An 18965-nucleotide genomic window follows, 5' to 3' on the forward strand; every position below is an offset into this window, starting at 1 on the left:
CGAATCCACCTGATTGAATTAGTCAACCCATGCGGCTAAATTACGAATACACCTGATTGAATCAGTCAACCCATGCGGCTAAATTACGAATCCAATTGATTGAATCAATCAAATCGACAGGCTGGCCTAATGATGTAAGTTGTCGAGGTCGTAATGGCAAAATACCTTAGCCAATTCCTCCACATGTGAGAATATGGCTAAGCTACGGGTTATCTTCAGGACAAGCGTATTAATTTAGGGCCTATGAAAAGTGAGAGGGTTGTACTCCACAGAGGTCTGTCAGCAATCTACGGATGGTCGTGGGTTTCCTCCGGGCTCTGCCCGGATTCCTTCCACCATAATGCTGGCCGCTGTCGTCTAAGTGAAATGTTATTGAGTACGGCGTATAACACCAATCAAATAAATACTACACAGAAATTGATCGTAACGCAGCTGTTGAAATGTTCCCCAACAAATCACAAAAAGTGAGTATTTTTAATATTATCGCTGTCTGTGTGTATCGTATGATATACGTGTAGCTACTGTTCTATCTGGTGATCTGTGCAGCTTGATTTATGATAGACAATATCTGTGGGCATCATCTGTGTCCTAGACAATATCTGTGGACATTATCTGTGTCCTAGACAATATCTGTTAGCAGTAACTGTGCGGTAGACAATATCTGTGGTACAAAGTAGAATGTATACCGTCATCTCTTTGCCCCCACGCACGTAATTTCAAAGCAAAATTCTCGCTTGTATGGATCAATCGCTGGTTTGCCGCGACTGCATGTCAGGTCGTTAAGATCGCGCTTTAGAATTTGATTTCCAGTGTTTCTGCTGCAGCGTAAATTCAGGAATTTGACAAACACTTCGAACGGTCTGTGATTTATCTGGTCATTTTGATTATTTTCCATTTCATACAACTTACTGATATGAATGAAAAACTACTTGATTAAGGCGCAAACATCGATCAGATAATAATAATAATAATAATAGCAATAAATCATTCAAAACGATTATATTATGGATAAGATTAACAATTCTAAATCGTTTTTCAAAAGATCAATCAAATAAGAGAAATCCTCGATGCATTGCCAAAACCTTGGGACAACAAAGTTTGACAAAGATGTCGTACATGTAAATTATGCAAAGGCGGAAGGGCGTGAATCTGGCGAGGGTTAGTGGTGGTGAGTGGTGAGGACGGGGTGGGGGTGGGGGGTTTGGGGGGAGGTGCTGGAGAGGTGTTGAGGAGGGGGGAGGATACAAACCGCAGGTGGATTTCAAACCACAGAGCATGTGACCGAGTTTGTAGCGTAGATAATTGTCGAGTGATCAATATTTATCTATACCGGGAATAGTTATTATAGTGGCGACACAGACAGAGAAACTCATCAATAACCGATGTCGTTTAATCATTTCTAAAAAATCAGCCTTCAATCTCATATGTTCTGTCGTGATGTAAATTATTAGAGGTACAATTACTAAGGCCAGCCTGTTGGTTGTATTGTTCGTTTACTAGAACACGTCGTTACAACGGAGTGCCGTTTCCTGACCTTCAGCTTGTACACACTCATCCCTTATCTAATGGCCTATAGGGTGAATTTATGATATAGGGTGATAACGTATGATAGAGTGCTTTTCTGGGCATCAAGGGAATATATCAGGAGAAAACTATAATATTTGGATATTTTCGTCGGACAGAAGACATCTCGCTGCATCTTCATGTGGTACATTTACAAGTTTAATACAAGTTTAAGTTGTAGGGTTCATTATTTAGCCTGTATGTAAGGACTACATGACCTGTTGACCGACAAATCCTAACAATAGGAAATGCCTCGGGTGCATACATATAGCCGTATATCGGCAACATAAGTGCGACAATTTCAAAACATACGTCATACTGTTCTAAAAATCTCTATACCACATTTGGATGATGTGATCATATACGTATGTTCAAATATAAGGGGTTAGTGGATGGGGAACCGAATATTTATTTATTGGATTAGTGCTTTACAACAGACTACTTAACATATTCATGTACGTCAGCGGCCAGCATCATGGTGGGAGCAAACCGGACAGAGCCCACGGGAAGCCTGCGACATTTTTGCTTACGGCTGGAGGGGAGGCCAGTATGAGCTGGACTTCAACTCACAGCGAAGGCTTTGGTGAGAGGTTCCTGGGGCATTGCGCCGCGCGTGCACGTTATCCGTCTCGGCGATAGCATTATGGTGGGAAAGAGTATAGGGTAGTAGAGTACATACATGTAGGGTTAGAGCTTGTTATCTGGTTGTATAACCTTAAATTTTTGACAGCTGTTGTGACAGTCCTAATTGTTAAAATTGTATAAAATGTAAAAAAGGCGAAAGCTCTGCACTGATTAAAATCAGCAAACATGACTGTGAGATTTTCAGCCCCTACCATTTGTAGGTTCACTTTCCCTTGCCCTGATTGTGCCAGTTAGCGCGCCCAGCGACTAATTCTAGTTGGCATACCAGCACTGTAATTGTTCCTCTAATGCTTTTTTGCACTATTAACACTTACCAGTAGTTAATCACCCTTACTCATGTTACCGATGCACTTGCAGTTTGAACCAATTTTCTGTATTTTTGTCGATAACATGGTATTTATTGACTATTGTGATCAAACGTGTCGTTTCTTGACGATTGTGATCAAACGTGGCGTTTCTTGACGATTGTGATCAAACATGGCGTTTCTTGACTATGGTGATCAAACATGGCGTTTCTTGACGATTGTGGTATGTTTCGTGTTTTATTATTTTCTTTTTCCGGTTTAGATTTTCTTATATTGCAAGGTTTATCAGTTTATATGTTTGACTTAAATTTGATATTTTCCTAGTATTTTTATATTTTATTTTTCGTCTTTTTTAAACTTTTGATTTTTGTTTAGATGTTTTCACTGGGCACGCCACATGATAATTGCGTCAGGCCGAAGCAAAATGGCTGACAATTTTAGTTTTTAAACTTTTTGGTAAAAACCGACTAAAATCTGTTCGTGATCTATAAGTGCAGAGATCTTATATGAATTTGCTTGTGAGAGTTGAGTTTACTATGTAGGACTCGTCATTTTTGTGATAGAATATTGATTATTTAATTATGGACAAAGTCAGTCCATGCATGGCGCTAGTCATTTTCGTCATTGGAGGCGAGGCAGTGCTCATGTTACATCCTAAACAGGTGAAGCCTAAAACTAAAACTACACACTGATAGAAAGTGGAGGATGAGCCACCTGCAAATCGAGCCCACCCCACTACCCCACAACACACTACCTCAGCCCACACCCACCCTTTGTATTTCAACGAATGGAAACATCTCAAACAATGTTCATTTTCACGTCCTTAGATTGCAGCTAGACGAGAAAAGTTACCAATCAGTGAGTTAGTATCTGGAATTACATGTAATGATGGTTCTGTGGTGAAATACTATAGAGTACGGAGAAATAGGTCTAGGTACATTTTACTGTTGTCTTACATTTTTTCTCCAGTGTAATATGGCGTGACGACAAGTGTGGAGCGCTAGGGGGCGCTGGTAGCACCCTACTTATGAAGGAGGTGGACGATGTTGATGTTTTTATTGGCCCACCGTGTTCCTCTTGTACGTATATCTTCACGGATTCATTTACCTATCTATATACACTATAATTCCCTGAACATAATACACATTCACCAAATTGACCAGAATTTCTATATCAACTTGAATGTAAACTTACCTCAATAGCTGGTAGGAAATCAGAGAAAAATACAAAGCATTGTAGATAAAAATGTTAAAACAAGGTCACTCATGAATTCATGTAATTTCATAACTGTTCGTGGTTATTATTTATTGACACATGATATCTGCAACAAAACAAGGTGGCATGCAACATGAAATGAATTTACCTTTGTATTCTGCCTTTGTCCTAAAATTTCATCCATGTCTGAATTACTCATATTGCCTTGTTCTAAGAGTTTTGTTGATCTTAGAAAGATATTTTAGAAAATATCATATTGGAATAATATTTCATGAAATTCAATATACATGCCTGTAAAATGCATTTTTAGGGAGAATTTTTAGAACAAAATATTTTTGCGATGATGTGTACAAGTTTGGAGTTGAGATTTTTCCTCCGCAATTCTCATTAATCTTTCATATTGGTCTGTATTGCCAGCTACTAAACCATCTGGTCTATTGGCGTCATTTTGGAATCTTCCAATGTTTTCTCCGGCTTCCACTGACCCTATTCTCGGAGACAAAGCTACCTACAGAACTCTAGTTCGGCTCGGCCCTCCCTTCAACAAGCTGGGCTTGGCCCTCGTAGAGGTACTCCGCCATTTTAACTGGTCACGGGTCGTTTTGGTGAGCAGGAGGAAGACGGACGAGAAGAAGGTGTTCTGTGATTACTCCTTCCGGTCTGCCGAGGAGCAGTTTCGACTGGCAAACATAACAGTAGCGGATAAGATTCAGATCTCGGATAATCTCGATATAGAGACGATTGACGACATCTTGACGCGCGTTCAGCAGCGAGCCAGAGGTAAGTACGGTAAATGACCTAAAGTTTCGCACGTGAGTTACTGTCGTTTACTTTCGCACGATCTGAGTTGACGGCAATATGACAGAAGAGTGTGATTAGCCCCCCCCCCCCCTCCCACGCACGTTTCACGACCCTGCATGGGACTTAATAGCCTAAGTTGCTAATCCTCGCCCAATGGGGTAAAGTCATTGACAGGTCTCCCGACCCGTAGGCCTACATGTACATCTCAAAATACACCCATGAATGAAATGGAAGTATCAAGACAAGCGATGTCTATTTTAAACCTTTAAATTCCAAACACTGTCTCAAAACAACGCCATGCCAAACGGTGTCCACATTATTCGAGTTAGGCCAACGTGGAAGTCACCTCAAACACAGTTGTCTGCTTAGAGCTCTCATTATGCAAGGCACATGTGTACAAAATTAATGTATTTCAGCTAAAAACGACTTTCACTGAGAAATATCTGTCATCAGCTCCGTTTGTCCGTGTAATTCCAATTTAGTGTGTCAGTCTACATGCACATTTTGTTTCTTAACAGTGGGAATTGTCCTTCTTTTGCAGAAGAGTTCCTTTTCCTTCGTTTTCATATCGGGAACCTCCCAACAAACACAGAAAACATACTCCAAGCGAGGTTTCCGAAAACTACCACGATTTACTTTTACCCCATTTCAGTAGCACTGTGTGTGAGGCCGGCATTTCGGGGGACAGAATTTGTTTGGGTTGTTATCACGTTAGGAGTTCACACAATACCGTCACTGGCTTTATATCAAAATAAAATGCATTTTTTATGATTTCTTGTATACAGTTTTCGCCAGACGTGATTTACGTGTAGCCAGCGACAGATAACACTATTGTTTTGTCTTTCGCCTGTAAAATCACGTGATCGATCTGTGAACACGTGGAAATTCTGAGTCATGTGATTGTATGTGGCTTGTATCTACATGAGTTATGTAGATAAAACCAATATACATGACTAAAATTTCAAAGAAGGGGACTTGATTATGTATTAAGTAAATTAAATATTCATGTTTAAGAAATATGGGCAGAAGTTGACAGTCTTTGAAATTACGCCAGAATGAACAAGAAATGTTTAGCTGTAGCGGTTCAAACGGACGTGTGTGTGTGCCGTTTTAATCGCAGTTTGACATCTTCATCTCGTCTGCTGGTGGATCTAGTTTGCAAGTATTGATTCGCGGTATGCTAATTGCAACTTTGTATATGAAGAGCCCTGCAGTTTGAAAACGAATATCTGACATCACATTCCACATGTTTGAAGGTAGTGCATAGTAACAATAGGCTGATTCTTCTGATGCACAGATTTTACAAGTAGAGAACGACACATAGGAATGCACCGAGTTCAACAATAATAGGGAAGATTCGGCTCGGCTAATTGTTCACTGCCAGTTTCTTTTTTTTCAATTTACATCTAACTAATTCCCAATTAATTTCCGTTAATTCAAGTAATTTACTTAAGCAAAGGTACAATCATCATTATGACTGATAAACACTTTTGTTGCCTTTCCACTTTCGTGGAAAATAAAAGCAGCAAACAAAATACTCCAGGTATACTATTCATGTAGCAGCTGTCAACCATTTCAGTAATCGCAAGGCTATTTTCCGACCTTAAACACAAACCACCATAGAACGAAGATGTAACATAAGAAGTTAGGGCGTATTCTTGGAACGAGAAACACTCAACAGTATTCATTGATGATGAAGAGACGCAAGAGATGCTCTAAGCGAATGAATTACATCAGTGTCCTAGTCTTGTAACATGCTATACGTATATGCATATACGTTATCCATAATCTAATCATGGGGGCCTCCTTGGCTCAGTTGGTTAGTGCGCTAGCGCAGCGTAATGACCCAGCAGTCTCTCACTAATACGGTCGCTGTGAGTTCAAGACCAGCTCATGCTGACTTCCTCTCCGGTCGTACGTGGGAAGGTCTTCCAGTAACCTGCGGATGGTCGTGGGTTTCCCCCGCGCAGTGCCCGGTTTCCTCCAACCATAATGCTGGCCGCCGTCGTATAAGTGAAATATTCTTGAGTACGGCGTAAAACACCAATCAAATAAATAAATAAATAATTTAATTATGTATCTCAACTGTGACTTTCCCAATTCCCTTCATGAACACAAAACAGGCCGTATAATCTAAGGATATAAAACTCTATACTATTCCGTTTTTGTAGATCACACAGTCTCTGTCTTTCATTCTGTAAACACAAGGCACTATGTAGTTAATTGCATTTGATATCATATATCCCAAAAACCGTCTCCCGTTCTCGCTAACGCGGTTCACATGAAGTTTCTCAACGATCTCCAAACATATTTTTTACCACACAAATCAAAGGCACTATTATTTCCTCTACCGTCACACTTTTTTCTGAGGAAATTACTTCGTGTATTAAAAAGTTTGTGACATTACTCACGTGTTTGTTGCAGTTATAATCCTGTGCACAGAGAATCGGGCGGACCTAAGGAAGATTTTGTTACAGGCTCATGGCAAAGGCATGACCGATGGTGACTATGTATTCTTTGTGCCCGACCAGCTACCTCCGAGTAACGTCGCTAAGCCCTGGGTCACTAACAGTGATCTGGACCAGGACGTCAAGAAAGCCTTCACAACCGTATTTCAGGTAAACCACTCAAGATAAATGTAATAAATATTATATTATGATTTATTTTTTTTATTTGATTCGTGTTTTACGCCGTACTCAAGAATATTTCACTTATACGACGGCGGCCAGCATTATGGTGGGTGGAAACCGGGCACAACCCTGGGGAAACCCACGACCATCCGCAGGTTGTTGATAGACCTTCCCACGTAAGGTTGGAGAGGAAGCCAGCATGAGCTGGACTTGAACTCACAGCGACCGCATTAGTGAGAGACTGCTGGGTCATAACGCTGCGTTAGAGCGCTAACCAACTGAGCCACGGAGGCATCACCACCTCCCCCCCCCCACCCCCACCCCCACCTCATTATAATATGACATGAACTCAAGAATATTTCACGTATACGACATTGGTGTTGGAGCCGAAAGAAATTCTCCAAAAAAATAATTACTCGAACCTCTCCAGATACCGGAACATTCCTTAAAGATTGAACATAAAGAAATAACCGCAAAGAGCAAATGCCTATATGGCACGAAGCTGTGTCAGGTAGATTGGACTACAATCTACAAGAAGACACATTTCCAGCCGTGTAATCTGATAAGGAGTTCTTTTCCGTTCAATCCAGTGAGTTTTTCATCAGTTCACGCCGATTTTATGGTTAATTAAGTGTTGGAAATATTTACACGTTTTAAACGGAAGAACAGGTGCCCGGCATGTTGTGGAAGTGCCACTCGTGACAAAAAAAAATACCCGTCTTCGAATGTGTAAGATATCACGTTTTAGTTCATTACATTACAGAACTTCTTTAACCTCTCAAATCGCCATAAAACAAAGTGATGATAAACCAATTGTGGTGCAATATTTGATTCTTACGGTGGTTGCAGCGAATGGAATCCCATGTGAGTTAACTTTATCTTCTATGTGCATTGGAGACATTTGAAAATCCGTCAGTGTTGGGTGTCCTCTCAGAATGAAACATTTGTTGACAATTTCAGATAACTGTCGCAGAAATGGCTGGGTCTAAAGTGGAACAGTTCAGGGATCTGATTCCCATAAAAATGGGCCAGCCGCCGTGGAACTACACTACTTCCCAACGGGTGGGTAAATTTTGTCATTTTGCATCGCCTGACTTTACATTTTTTCAGGAACATGCATTTGACACGTGCGACACCCAACAGTTGTCTTTTCTCTTTTATTCTATAAGATGAGTTTACAGAAGCCTTATATAAATCTTAATGTTTCACACACACATGAAGAAGAGGTTAAAATTTTTAAAAAAAGATGGTACACCACCATATGTTTTGTGTTTTAGATGCTGATCGAAAGTTTAATACTGGATTGCAAAATAGACACATGTAGAAATTAAACCGATCAAGAGAATGCCATAGTAACAAAACTGTTTAGGAAATTCAATATCTAGGTTAATTATTTATATATTTGTTGTGTTTTACAGTGTATTCAAGAATATTTCTCTTATACGACGGTGGCCATTGTCATGGTATCGCGACCATGCACAGGTTGATGTCAGACCTATTTAGGTTGTTGTGCAGATCGAACTCACTGTCATGACTTTAGTGTCCATTGGGATGTTGTATTGAAACCAGTGGACAAATACACGTGCGCAGTCCTTTGGAAACTGTGTTTTCTTTTTTACCCCAGGGGTCGCTGTATTCACCTTTCCTTCACGACGCCGTCTATCTGTATTTGTTGGTATTGAATGAGACATTGGCAGAAGGCAATGATCCACGAAACGGTACCCTGATGTTCCAGAAAGCAACTGGGAAAACTTTTGAAGGTTAGTTCATGCATATTAGCTTAGAATTTTTGTTTTAGTTTCATCCCTTGGTTATCCATTCTTGAGTGAATTTATAAAAGCGCTTGTCAATTTCTGTAACGACAATTCCCAAAACGGTGTTCAAGACAAACCACCAGAGAACTAACAAAAGCTATATAAATTATGAAATTAGAACGGAATTATTCAAGAAGCAGTCAACAGCTTGTGTAATCAGTGTACCATGCTACCATGTAAGTTGTCGATAAGTAAAGCATTTATCTCAGTTGCGTTTTGATTGCAAGTGTTCATACATGTATATCTAAAATGGCGATCTAATTCAACACGATGAATAGTAGGCCTCTAGTTCCGGGTTTAGCGGAGAGGTAGTCAGTGCAGCTGTGGAAATGCATCTCTAGTAGAACGAGGTCACAACTGAAGATAGCAGTCGACATGGTCTATGACTTGACCTTCAAATAGCCACATTAACTTTCGGATGTATGCCTTGGGTCAATACTGTGACGGGAGAGCCAAAAACAAAGCACTACGGAAATGCACATTTGATAACACATAAGTACACATAATACATGTTTAATTAATGTATACATTGAGAGGCGCGGTCAGAGTGCTTTGAGGCGGTAGCATGTGTCTGAACTGCTATGTTGCTGTTCACCAAAATACAAACCTGTTATATTTATTCATTTGATTGGTGTTTTACGCCGTACTCAAGAATATTTCACTTATACGACGACGGGCAGCATTATGGTGGGAGGAAACCGGTTAGTGCCCGGGGGAAACCCACGACCATCCGCAGGTTCCTCGCAGACCTTCCCACGTACGCTCTGAGAGGAAGCCAGCATAAACTGGACTTGAACTCACATCGACCACATTGGTGAGAGGCTCCTGGGTCATTACGCTGCGCTAACGCGCTAACCAACTGAGCCACCAAACATGTTATAATATTTATTTATTTGACTATAGCTTAACGCCATACTCATTATTTCACTTATACCATGGGAGTCGGACAAACATGTTGTATACAAATACGTACAAGTGTGCTCTAAATAATCTCTGTGCTCTATCCTTACCATGATGGCTTTTTACTGACAGTTGTGTCGATAGTTTCTGGGTGTCGCTGAGTAAAGCGCCTGTCGAAACACTCGTGCGTCATTGTTCCTCTTAGCTTTAACACCAATACATTAACTGCCATGTGAATTAGTAAACGCCAATCATTATGGCAACTACACTAAAGATTAGCCAGAATAAATGGGTGCATTTGATAAAACTTCAAAAATAACAACTTAGTGAATCGTATAGAATGTCGACAGGTGCTGTGTCGTCTAAATAGAACCATAACAAGCCTTAGGTGCCATTTGGGATTAAATGGTTTTTAAGATGATTGATTCAGACAATTAGGATATCGGGACTTGTTTGCAAAAGGGCAGAAGCAATTAAGCAAAATACTTTGACCTTTAAATTCGAGAATTGCTCTGGATAAATAGAATGTAGTTTAACCCATAAATTTGGGCCCCAATGATTCTACTTGTGAAGGTAAATAAATTATATTTGAAGTGAAATGGATTTACACAGAGCATACACTAAGCTGATTTACTATTGCTGCGCGCTTCTGGAATCGTAGTATACATGTAAAAATCAGCAAATTATTTATATGGTGTTATCCAATAGCTGTTTCGCTCGATCATTCCTTCAAATTTGCGTGGAGTTTTGTTATATGCGACACACGGTTATCAAGATGAGCACGTTCGTTTAATATGTGGATTAAGTCTTGACCACGTTGGGATGGTCAGGCTGACCGGTTCGATCAGTATCTTAATACAGTTAACATCGATCCTACCATACATGAAATATCTTGACCCAACGTTACACAGTGCCATTTTGTATGAAGTACTCTGCGATGTACACCAACCTGGAGATATGTCACACAATTGTCAAATATTAATACAGGAAGAGTGTGGTGCTTAACATTTTAACAATATGCGTTAACATACACTGTTGCCCAAAATGATGGAATAAAATATTTTGTACCAGATTTTTCCAAATTTGCACCAGATTTTTCCAACTTTGCACCAGATTTCCCAAGATTTTGGGCTACCAAGAAAATTCTAGACAGATTTACCATCTTCGGTTAAAGGTGGACCCATTTGCAATGTTCAGACGTCCAGAGAATGCAAAATGGTGAAAGGAATACAAAACCAGAAGATTTAGCTTGAATTGTTGAGATTTAATGTGACCATAAGATTCAAATGAAAACAGATAAATCGATGAACTTGACAAATGGGAATGCACAGTTAAAGTCTCAGCAACAGATTAAAAGTCTCTAGTAACGTATGTGACCACCTCTGGCTCGAATGAGGGCAAGGAGATGCCGCGGCATGCTATCATCGAGGTTGTTGATGACGTCAACGTGCACAGCGTCCCACTCTTCCCTCAGAGCCTGTGCCAATCCTTGTAGGGTTTGAGGTGCATTGTCCCGGCCCTTGATCGTACGGCCAAGGACATCCCAGGCATGCTCGATGGGGTTCATGTCAGGCGAACAAGCTGGCCATGTGAGCTGCTCCATACCCCCATCCCAAAAAAATTGTCTGACGACGTTGGCCCTGTGTGGCCTGGCGTTGTCGTCTTGAAGCCGAAAGTTGTTGCAGTAGACTTGTCTTGCATGTGGCAAGCAGTGTTCCTGTAAAATATTCAGATACACGGCGGCGTTAACGTTTCCTTCCGTCACGAAAAGCTCTTTTTTGCAACCATGATGGATGCCACCCCACACCATCACAGAACCGCCACCACACTGAAGGGACTCCCAGACACAGTCATCATGGAGGTCCTCGCCACGCAATCTCCAAACCCTTTGTCGTCCATCCTGTCGGTCAAGGATGTATCTGCTTTCGTCAGTGAAGACAACGCGACGCCAATGGCCGACCTGTAATGCCCGGTGCCCCCTAGCCCAAAGGAGTCGTGCAACACGATGCGGAGCTGTCAGACGTGGACATGTGACCGTCTTGCTCGATCCCCTGAATCAAAAAGTCACGGTTTGGCGTGAAACACGAACCCCATAGTGTTGCCTCCACAAGAGACGGAGACGGCTGGCTGGCATTCTGCGGTTTGTTCGACACAGGTGTATCAGTCTGCTATCCTGTCGTGTTGTGGTCGAACGTGGACGCCCTGTTGACTTTCCTGGCGTTAACTGATGTACCTCTCTGACGCGTTTCAGAAACTTAGAGACCGCACTTTGTGATATCCCTGTAAAAGTGACGATATCGGCATGTTTAAACCCTTCCCGCCTTAGGGCAACCACTCTCCGTCGAATCGCTAGCGGCGTAGGAGCAGGCATGACACTGTGAAATTCTATGCCAAAATTTGCGTCCATGAAATCAGGGATGACCTAACAGAAGGCCTGTTTATATAGGGGTGCAGCCGGAGAGAAAGTACGAAACTTAAATTGTGTCGCTTTACATGCCTCTCAACCGAAAGCCCTTCCACGTAACTAAATTTTTGGCTTCCACTTACATAAAGGTCCTTCATATAGTAGTCAGGAAGAGCCAAGTGTATTGCAGGGAGAACCAAATACTAGTATTTTCCAGAAGTGTAACCTAAATTTATTTTATTCTATCATTTTAGGCAACAATGTATTTGTGCATGTTGAAAAGATATCTTCAGATCAGCATAAAAATGATCAACGCATTGAACTGAGAGCGAAATATTATATTATATTATTGATATTATTAATATTATTGAAATTATATTAACGTCTTCAAGAAGGACTTTTACATTATTGCAGAAATGGAAAAATTGGAATCCAGATCAGTTTTTAACATTTTAATCGTTAATATGCAATTTAAATGGCCTATGGTCCTTATTATTTTAGTTCCAGGAGTAGCATTTTGTTAAAATCAAAAATATAACCATGTGAAATTTTAATCGTTCATAGGGATTTTATATATATACGATAAACCTTCACTTCTTCATATCGGATTTGGTGTTAATTGTGACTAGCGTGACCACCTTCTCCCCACCATAAATAAGCTGCATTTTAAGTCATTCTCATTCAAGAATCTAGAAGAAAACGTTACAAATGACTTATAATGCCATCAGAATTAAGTGATCCAGTTAACCAGCATTTGACCCATGTGCTGCCTCCTTGTACATCTTCTTGTAACTTGCACCTGTATTTTTGTCTGTTATGCTCAGATACTATTTTGAACGACAAGCTATAAGGCTCAATCAATGTACGTATATATGTTTGAGGTTTTACGTCGTACGTAGTAACTTTCCAGTCATGTGGCGATGAGGAGCCATTAGGTGTGTAAGGTATGTGTTCTTGTGGAAGAGCGAGTCCATACCGGCAAATTGCTGCCGCCAATGTAGTATCATACCGAAGATAACAGACATAACATTCTACCTATTCACGTTACGCTGACACCACGCCAAACCTGCCCTAACCTCTCAGTGCTGGCCGCCAAACCCTAACCGGGTTTGATCCTAAGTCTCCTGACTTCGAGTGTCTAACTATTAAGCCACCGGAGCGGCGCTCAATCAGTGAGCTAATAACATACACAATGTTAACAAAACACGAAATCAGGCCACACCAAATACTTGAGTAGCATAGCTAATATGGTTGGAACGAGAAAGCGACATAAACGTGCAATATGGCTCATAACAGAACATAAGAGAAAATTGGTGTATTGGATTAAAAGTCTCTGTGCATTGAGATTCCCTAAGCCTAAATGTCACACAATGACTGTCCCAATTTTTACATATTGCTAAACCCACACTGTTCACCCGTCAGTGTGAACAATTGAATGGAAGAATCCTAAAGTCCCCGAACAAAGATTAGAGGAGCGCAGTGATTTCCCTCAGTGTAAGTGTGGAGATTTATAGTGTATCAACAAGGTTAAATGTGTGGCAGTATTATCCAGTCAGTGCTCCTTCGCTCTTCAGTTTGAATGCAAATCTTGGACCCATTTGTCCGAATTGCGCATGTGTAACCTAAACCAACGGCCTATGACATGTGATAGACGGACATTCGCTCGTGTGACAACCAAATTTCACGCTCAGAACGAGATTCCTGTGTAGGTCATTTTTTATGTGTTTAATTGACCTTTTATGCTGTACTGAAGAATATTTCACATATGTGCGAAGGTGGGAGGAAATGGAGCATAGTTCCGGGGAATACATAGGTAGAAGGCAAGTAATCACCAATGCCAGACTACCAAAATGTCCCTGCCAAACCTGTTGTGATATATCCAAAATGATTTAAAGCGAACATAAAGTCAGCCACTAAAGCTGAATTAATTAATGTAATAGTATTCCAGAAATGCTCTAAAAATATTTTGAAAAATTCCACATCGCTATCAACAAAATAAATAGCAAAGAATCGTTAGTACCTAGCCACTTATTTGGTGACGCCATTTTGTCATGTTGTATCTATTTAGAGTGACGTCACAAGACCTAGGAGCTCTCCCGTACCATAGGTATGAACAATGTGACAATGACAAAATACAATCAAAAACGCCCGATACCCAACAAGAGAGTATCAGTTTTGTTCCGTGTTCGAAAAGCCTTTGTTTCTTTCAGTTTGGCGCTCGGTCAAGGCGATGTTCGTGGACACAAGCGTCATGTTTTAGCTGTCCTGCTCGTCCTCGTCCGGCATTTGGCTTAGCTGGCTGTACCGACTTCACGGAGTTTACCGAACACATAGCAGGATCTTCTAATTGATAGCAGATCCTTTCATTCAGATTTTGGGAAGATATTTTCGTAATAAATATGACTGCTAAGGAAAAATAATACAAAGTCACAATATTTTTCTTTAACCAATGACTGTTCCGAGGCGGTTTTCTTCCCAGCTCACTCTGATAAATTACTGCAGTATCCTGCCCAACATGTACACATTGTGACACGGGCAGTCGTTCTCAGTTCCCCGCTGATAAATGTGTGATTCAGAATGCATCAGTTTAACACTTAACCTAACTGCAAAATCCAGTTTATTGCACTGATATCTGTCTATCCAGTTTAAGAAAACACACTGACAATCGAAAACTAATATGGTTTTTGACGTGTCAGCCAATTGTCACGTGACGGTTTCAGCGCTAGTGATTGCCCAACTTCATAAGGGCTTCTAGAACCATGGCTACTCCTAGTGAATTGTTCGTCAGTGTCATATCCACAATGCTGAACTTCATCTTCTTGGCTTTCAAAACTTTATAGAATTTTTTTTACATATTTTTCTGTGATAAATGTGTCCTATATCATTTTTTCTGTGTATATACAGTGGCAGATTTTATATTCACTTTAACTGGCTTTTGCCTTCCAATTCCTTTATGTCATCTTAATACTGGTCATATATTACAGTTGTTGCGTAGGGCCGTAATCATTCATATATTATGCACTGAACATTTGTGAAGTTTCTAAGAAGAAATTTGTCTATTGTGACCGCCCACAGGTTTGGAAATAGCCCTTTTACTTGAAATGCCGAGAGTTACCAATTATCGATTTGCCTTTTGTCATTGTAAGTGTGGGAGTCACGGACATTGTATACCAGTATCAATCCTCTGTTAGACAAAGAAAGAATGTGTACATTTTTGTCTTAAGCCGTATGTCCAGGTTTTAATGACTTTCGTTCGAACTGTAATCATTAAGAAAAGGAAAGTACACCTGTGTAATTGCGGTGTATTTTATACCCACAGCTGACGTACGTTGTGTTCGTAAGTTATTGACCGAAACATAAATGTCTCCTGGAACAGTGTTTATTTCGTGAAAGTACTGTATTCATAACGTATCGTTAACACAGATGTAGACCGATGTTTATTGTCCCCAATTAACGGCAATTTCCAAGGTGTGTTCTCTCAGGTCGAAAGAGTAAAAAGTAATTACAGAATCTTCTGTATATGGTGAATGCCTACTTCCCCTTCTGGTTTGTGCGATCCGGGACGCATGATTTACGCAATTAGGTGGCCACGCACTATGTGCTGGAACACCCATTGAAATCGTTCGGCTTTTTATTATTCTTCTTCCATTTTCTTGAAAGCTTTTTGAAAGTTTTGGTGCATAATTTCAGTGGCCTATTACTCGAGAACTATGATAGCTAGAAATGTGATACTTGCACCAAATTGTAGCCCAAGACATGCCCTTTCGGTAATATGCAAGGAATTTGAGCTACAATGAACAGTTTTCTCGTTAAAAATGTTTGAATAACACAACCCTACTTCACAAATAGAAATGTTCAATACAGTTACAATTCATGCAGGCTGAATTTGTTGAATTTTCCATTGTCTGTGTATTTGGGCAGTTAAATCAAGCAATTCGTCGTTATTTGTATTTGCATCTGTTCGTAAACAGATGTTTAACAAAGCTGAATTTTTCCGATCGTGGCAAATTAGGTCTGTGTATTACTTAGAGCTGTTCTTATTTGACGTTCAACTGGCCTTGATGTTTGGCCACCGGTACCGCTGTAAGGATTGTAAATGCTTTAATTATTTTCTATTTTCAGAATGCCTTTCTCGTTTGTAACGGAAATTCATAGCAACTAGTGAGAACTGTTTTTTTTAATGCCGCGCTGAAGATAAGAACACTCTGAAATAATATCTGAAATACACTGATGGTCCTTTTAACTGTTCCCCAAATGGGTGTTGTTTATATTGACCTAAGAATTAAACACATACAGTAAGACTAAAAACGATGCCTTTTCTTGACGCTGGTGGTGGCCCGCGTACTACATGTATACCGTTTCGAGTTCAAATTCCATTTACGTAAACAGCTACTTTTAGATCTACATATACTTACACATTGTGTGGTACATAAGTTAAAGTCTTCATTGTCGTTTTCTCTGTATATTCATGAACTATTCGCAAATGTCAAAATATAATTCTCCAGATACAGTGTCTGAGTAAAGATTCATGAGTTACGGATAATTGCCTGTACCACCGCACACCAGTTGTCTACAGGTGCATTAAGCATAACTGTACGACTTGTCTGGCATTAGTCCAAATGGGGTACACAGATTTTTTTCATTTAACCACACTGTAATCTGCATGTTACTCGCATTAATTTACAGTGTTCACTCACAGTTACTCTCATTTATTCGCTGTGCAAGACACAGTTTTATTTTATTTGTTGTATTACATATTAAGACAAACACCTCATTTTGTGAGCATTTGCTTGCTTGTATTTCCGCTTATTTGACACGATATAAGCAGACATGATCATTGGAATAAGGATAAGAAACTAAACGTTTTTTGTTGTTTTTTTTGTGACTTGATAACAGCATCACTGGAACGGTCAAGCTTGATTCTAACGGCGACAGAGACCCAGATTACTGGATATGGGATCTTGACCAAATGGAGACGCTTTTCAAGTCAAAATGGTGGTCAAAATGACAAGCTCTGCTAATCAGGTAATATGAGAGTCAGTTTTTTGTAGCACCTAGTGCTGAAACTATGGTAAAAACAAGAGATAGTGTGAAGCTAATTTATTTGTGTGTTAAATTTATTATGTACTGGTATTTATTTGTGCATTAATTGATTTATTTGTTTGATTGTTGAGTGACACTATACTCAAGAATGTGTAGGCTATTAGTTTAACCGCATTAGGTTTGAAACCGGACCATGCGGTGAAAAACTCTTTCGCCAGATACCCTACACGTCTTCTTATGCTTAAAGAAAAGTAAACATAAAATGAAGTGTACATCCAAAGAAAAGAATTAAAACAGTTCAAGATAACATTTTGACTTTTGTTGGAATTCATAATAATGAATTTTACCGTGACATTTTTTCAATAATAGGATGAAATGGCGTTACAGGACAATATGCAACACGGGCCATCATCGTTGCGAATCCATAGCGCTGTTTATCTTATACGGAGACATTTAGAAATCAGTGGACTTACAATGACAAGCATGGGTCTTGCGTTAATTGTCTTAAAACGCCATTTCAAGGCCTACTGTATGCAAATGTCGGATTTGACGGCGAGTTTAGATTTAATGCGTATTTGCCCATTTACGTCTTGTACAATTTTAACGAGCAGCATGCATACGTATACAGCCAAGGGTCTAGGTCAACGACACCAACAAAGCCATGTATAAAGACTTTCATTAGGAATGGTGTTCTGTGCAGATGTGAGCAAGTCATTAGGTTTGGATTAACCTTATTTGAATTATTAATGCTTCACCCGTTCAGTTCAGTTAACATTAAACCCATGTTTATCTTATAGATTATTTCTGCAGTAGTACATACAAAAACCTACTTCCTTCACCCAACCATGGTAAATGATTTGACACACACATCAAACAAATAATTTCCACACGTCTTTGAAAGGGTCTCATGGAAACCCATTCTGTCTCGAGGGAGCGGATGCGGCCTGGAGTGACTGCTGTTGACCTCAGGCCAATGTCCACGTAGTACGGATATAAACAATATATGGCATACAAACTGAGTAATTAAGCATGCTTTTTGAGTAAATGTTTAACTTATCTTATCGTTTTCTTGATTCCAACAGTTACATATGATCGAATCTTTTTAGCTTGTTTTTCTCCTAAAAGCTTGAGTGCTTAACTATATATACAAAGAAAGAAATGAAATTGACATATTTCGATACAGCTGTGAAATTATTGTTCAGGTAGACGACAGAGGGCGTCTTGTTCGTGACGTCAGAGATCGCTTGTCTCACACCAGGCGGCACCGCTTTACCCGAGAATGATACACGTAATAGCAGATCCGGTCAGTATTGTGCTGGTCGCAAAATGGGTTGAATGGGCGTCTCTGGTATAGTTCGGCTGTTTTTACTGCATCGAGGCAATAGGACGAATGTTCTTGGCGCTGGCGCTTTATGGTTTATATCTTACAGATGGGACATTTAACAGAACCATTAATTCGTTCAGTTATATCTGCTCATTTGTGCTATTCATCGTAAACATCCAAAAACAGTGCTTCCCTCTTATTTTCGGTGTTCAACATGCACTGTGGCGTCCGTAAATAATTCCTCACTATTCCACCTTGGGAGGTATTCTTTTCCAGTGGCTTCAAGCATGGCGCCACTAGCTCGTGTGCATAGCCTTTGAC

The 18965-nt window shown here is 40.1% G+C and overlaps 1 protein-coding gene across 1 annotated transcript in view; it reads left to right on the forward strand.

The window, feature by feature from the left end:
- The first annotated feature begins 2714 nt into the window (after nucleotides 1-2714).
- Nucleotides 2715-18965, forward strand: part of LOC135473357 (receptor-type guanylate cyclase gcy-28-like) — a 35603-nt gene continuing 19352 nt past the window's right edge. The window contains exons 1-5 of the mRNA XM_064753208.1: nucleotides 2715-2736; nucleotides 4146-4508; nucleotides 6954-7147; nucleotides 8120-8221; nucleotides 8784-8919. Coding sequence (XP_064609278.1) covers nucleotides 2715-2736; nucleotides 4146-4508; nucleotides 6954-7147; nucleotides 8120-8221; nucleotides 8784-8919 — 817 coding nt within the window. The remainder of the gene's footprint in view (nucleotides 2737-4145; nucleotides 4509-6953; nucleotides 7148-8119; nucleotides 8222-8783; nucleotides 8920-18965) is intronic.

The sequence above is a fragment of the Liolophura sinensis genome, chromosome 8 (assembly GCF_032854445.1).
Source record: "Liolophura sinensis isolate JHLJ2023 chromosome 8, CUHK_Ljap_v2, whole genome shotgun sequence".
NCBI lineage: Eukaryota > Metazoa > Mollusca > Polyplacophora > Chitonida > Chitonidae > Liolophura > Liolophura sinensis.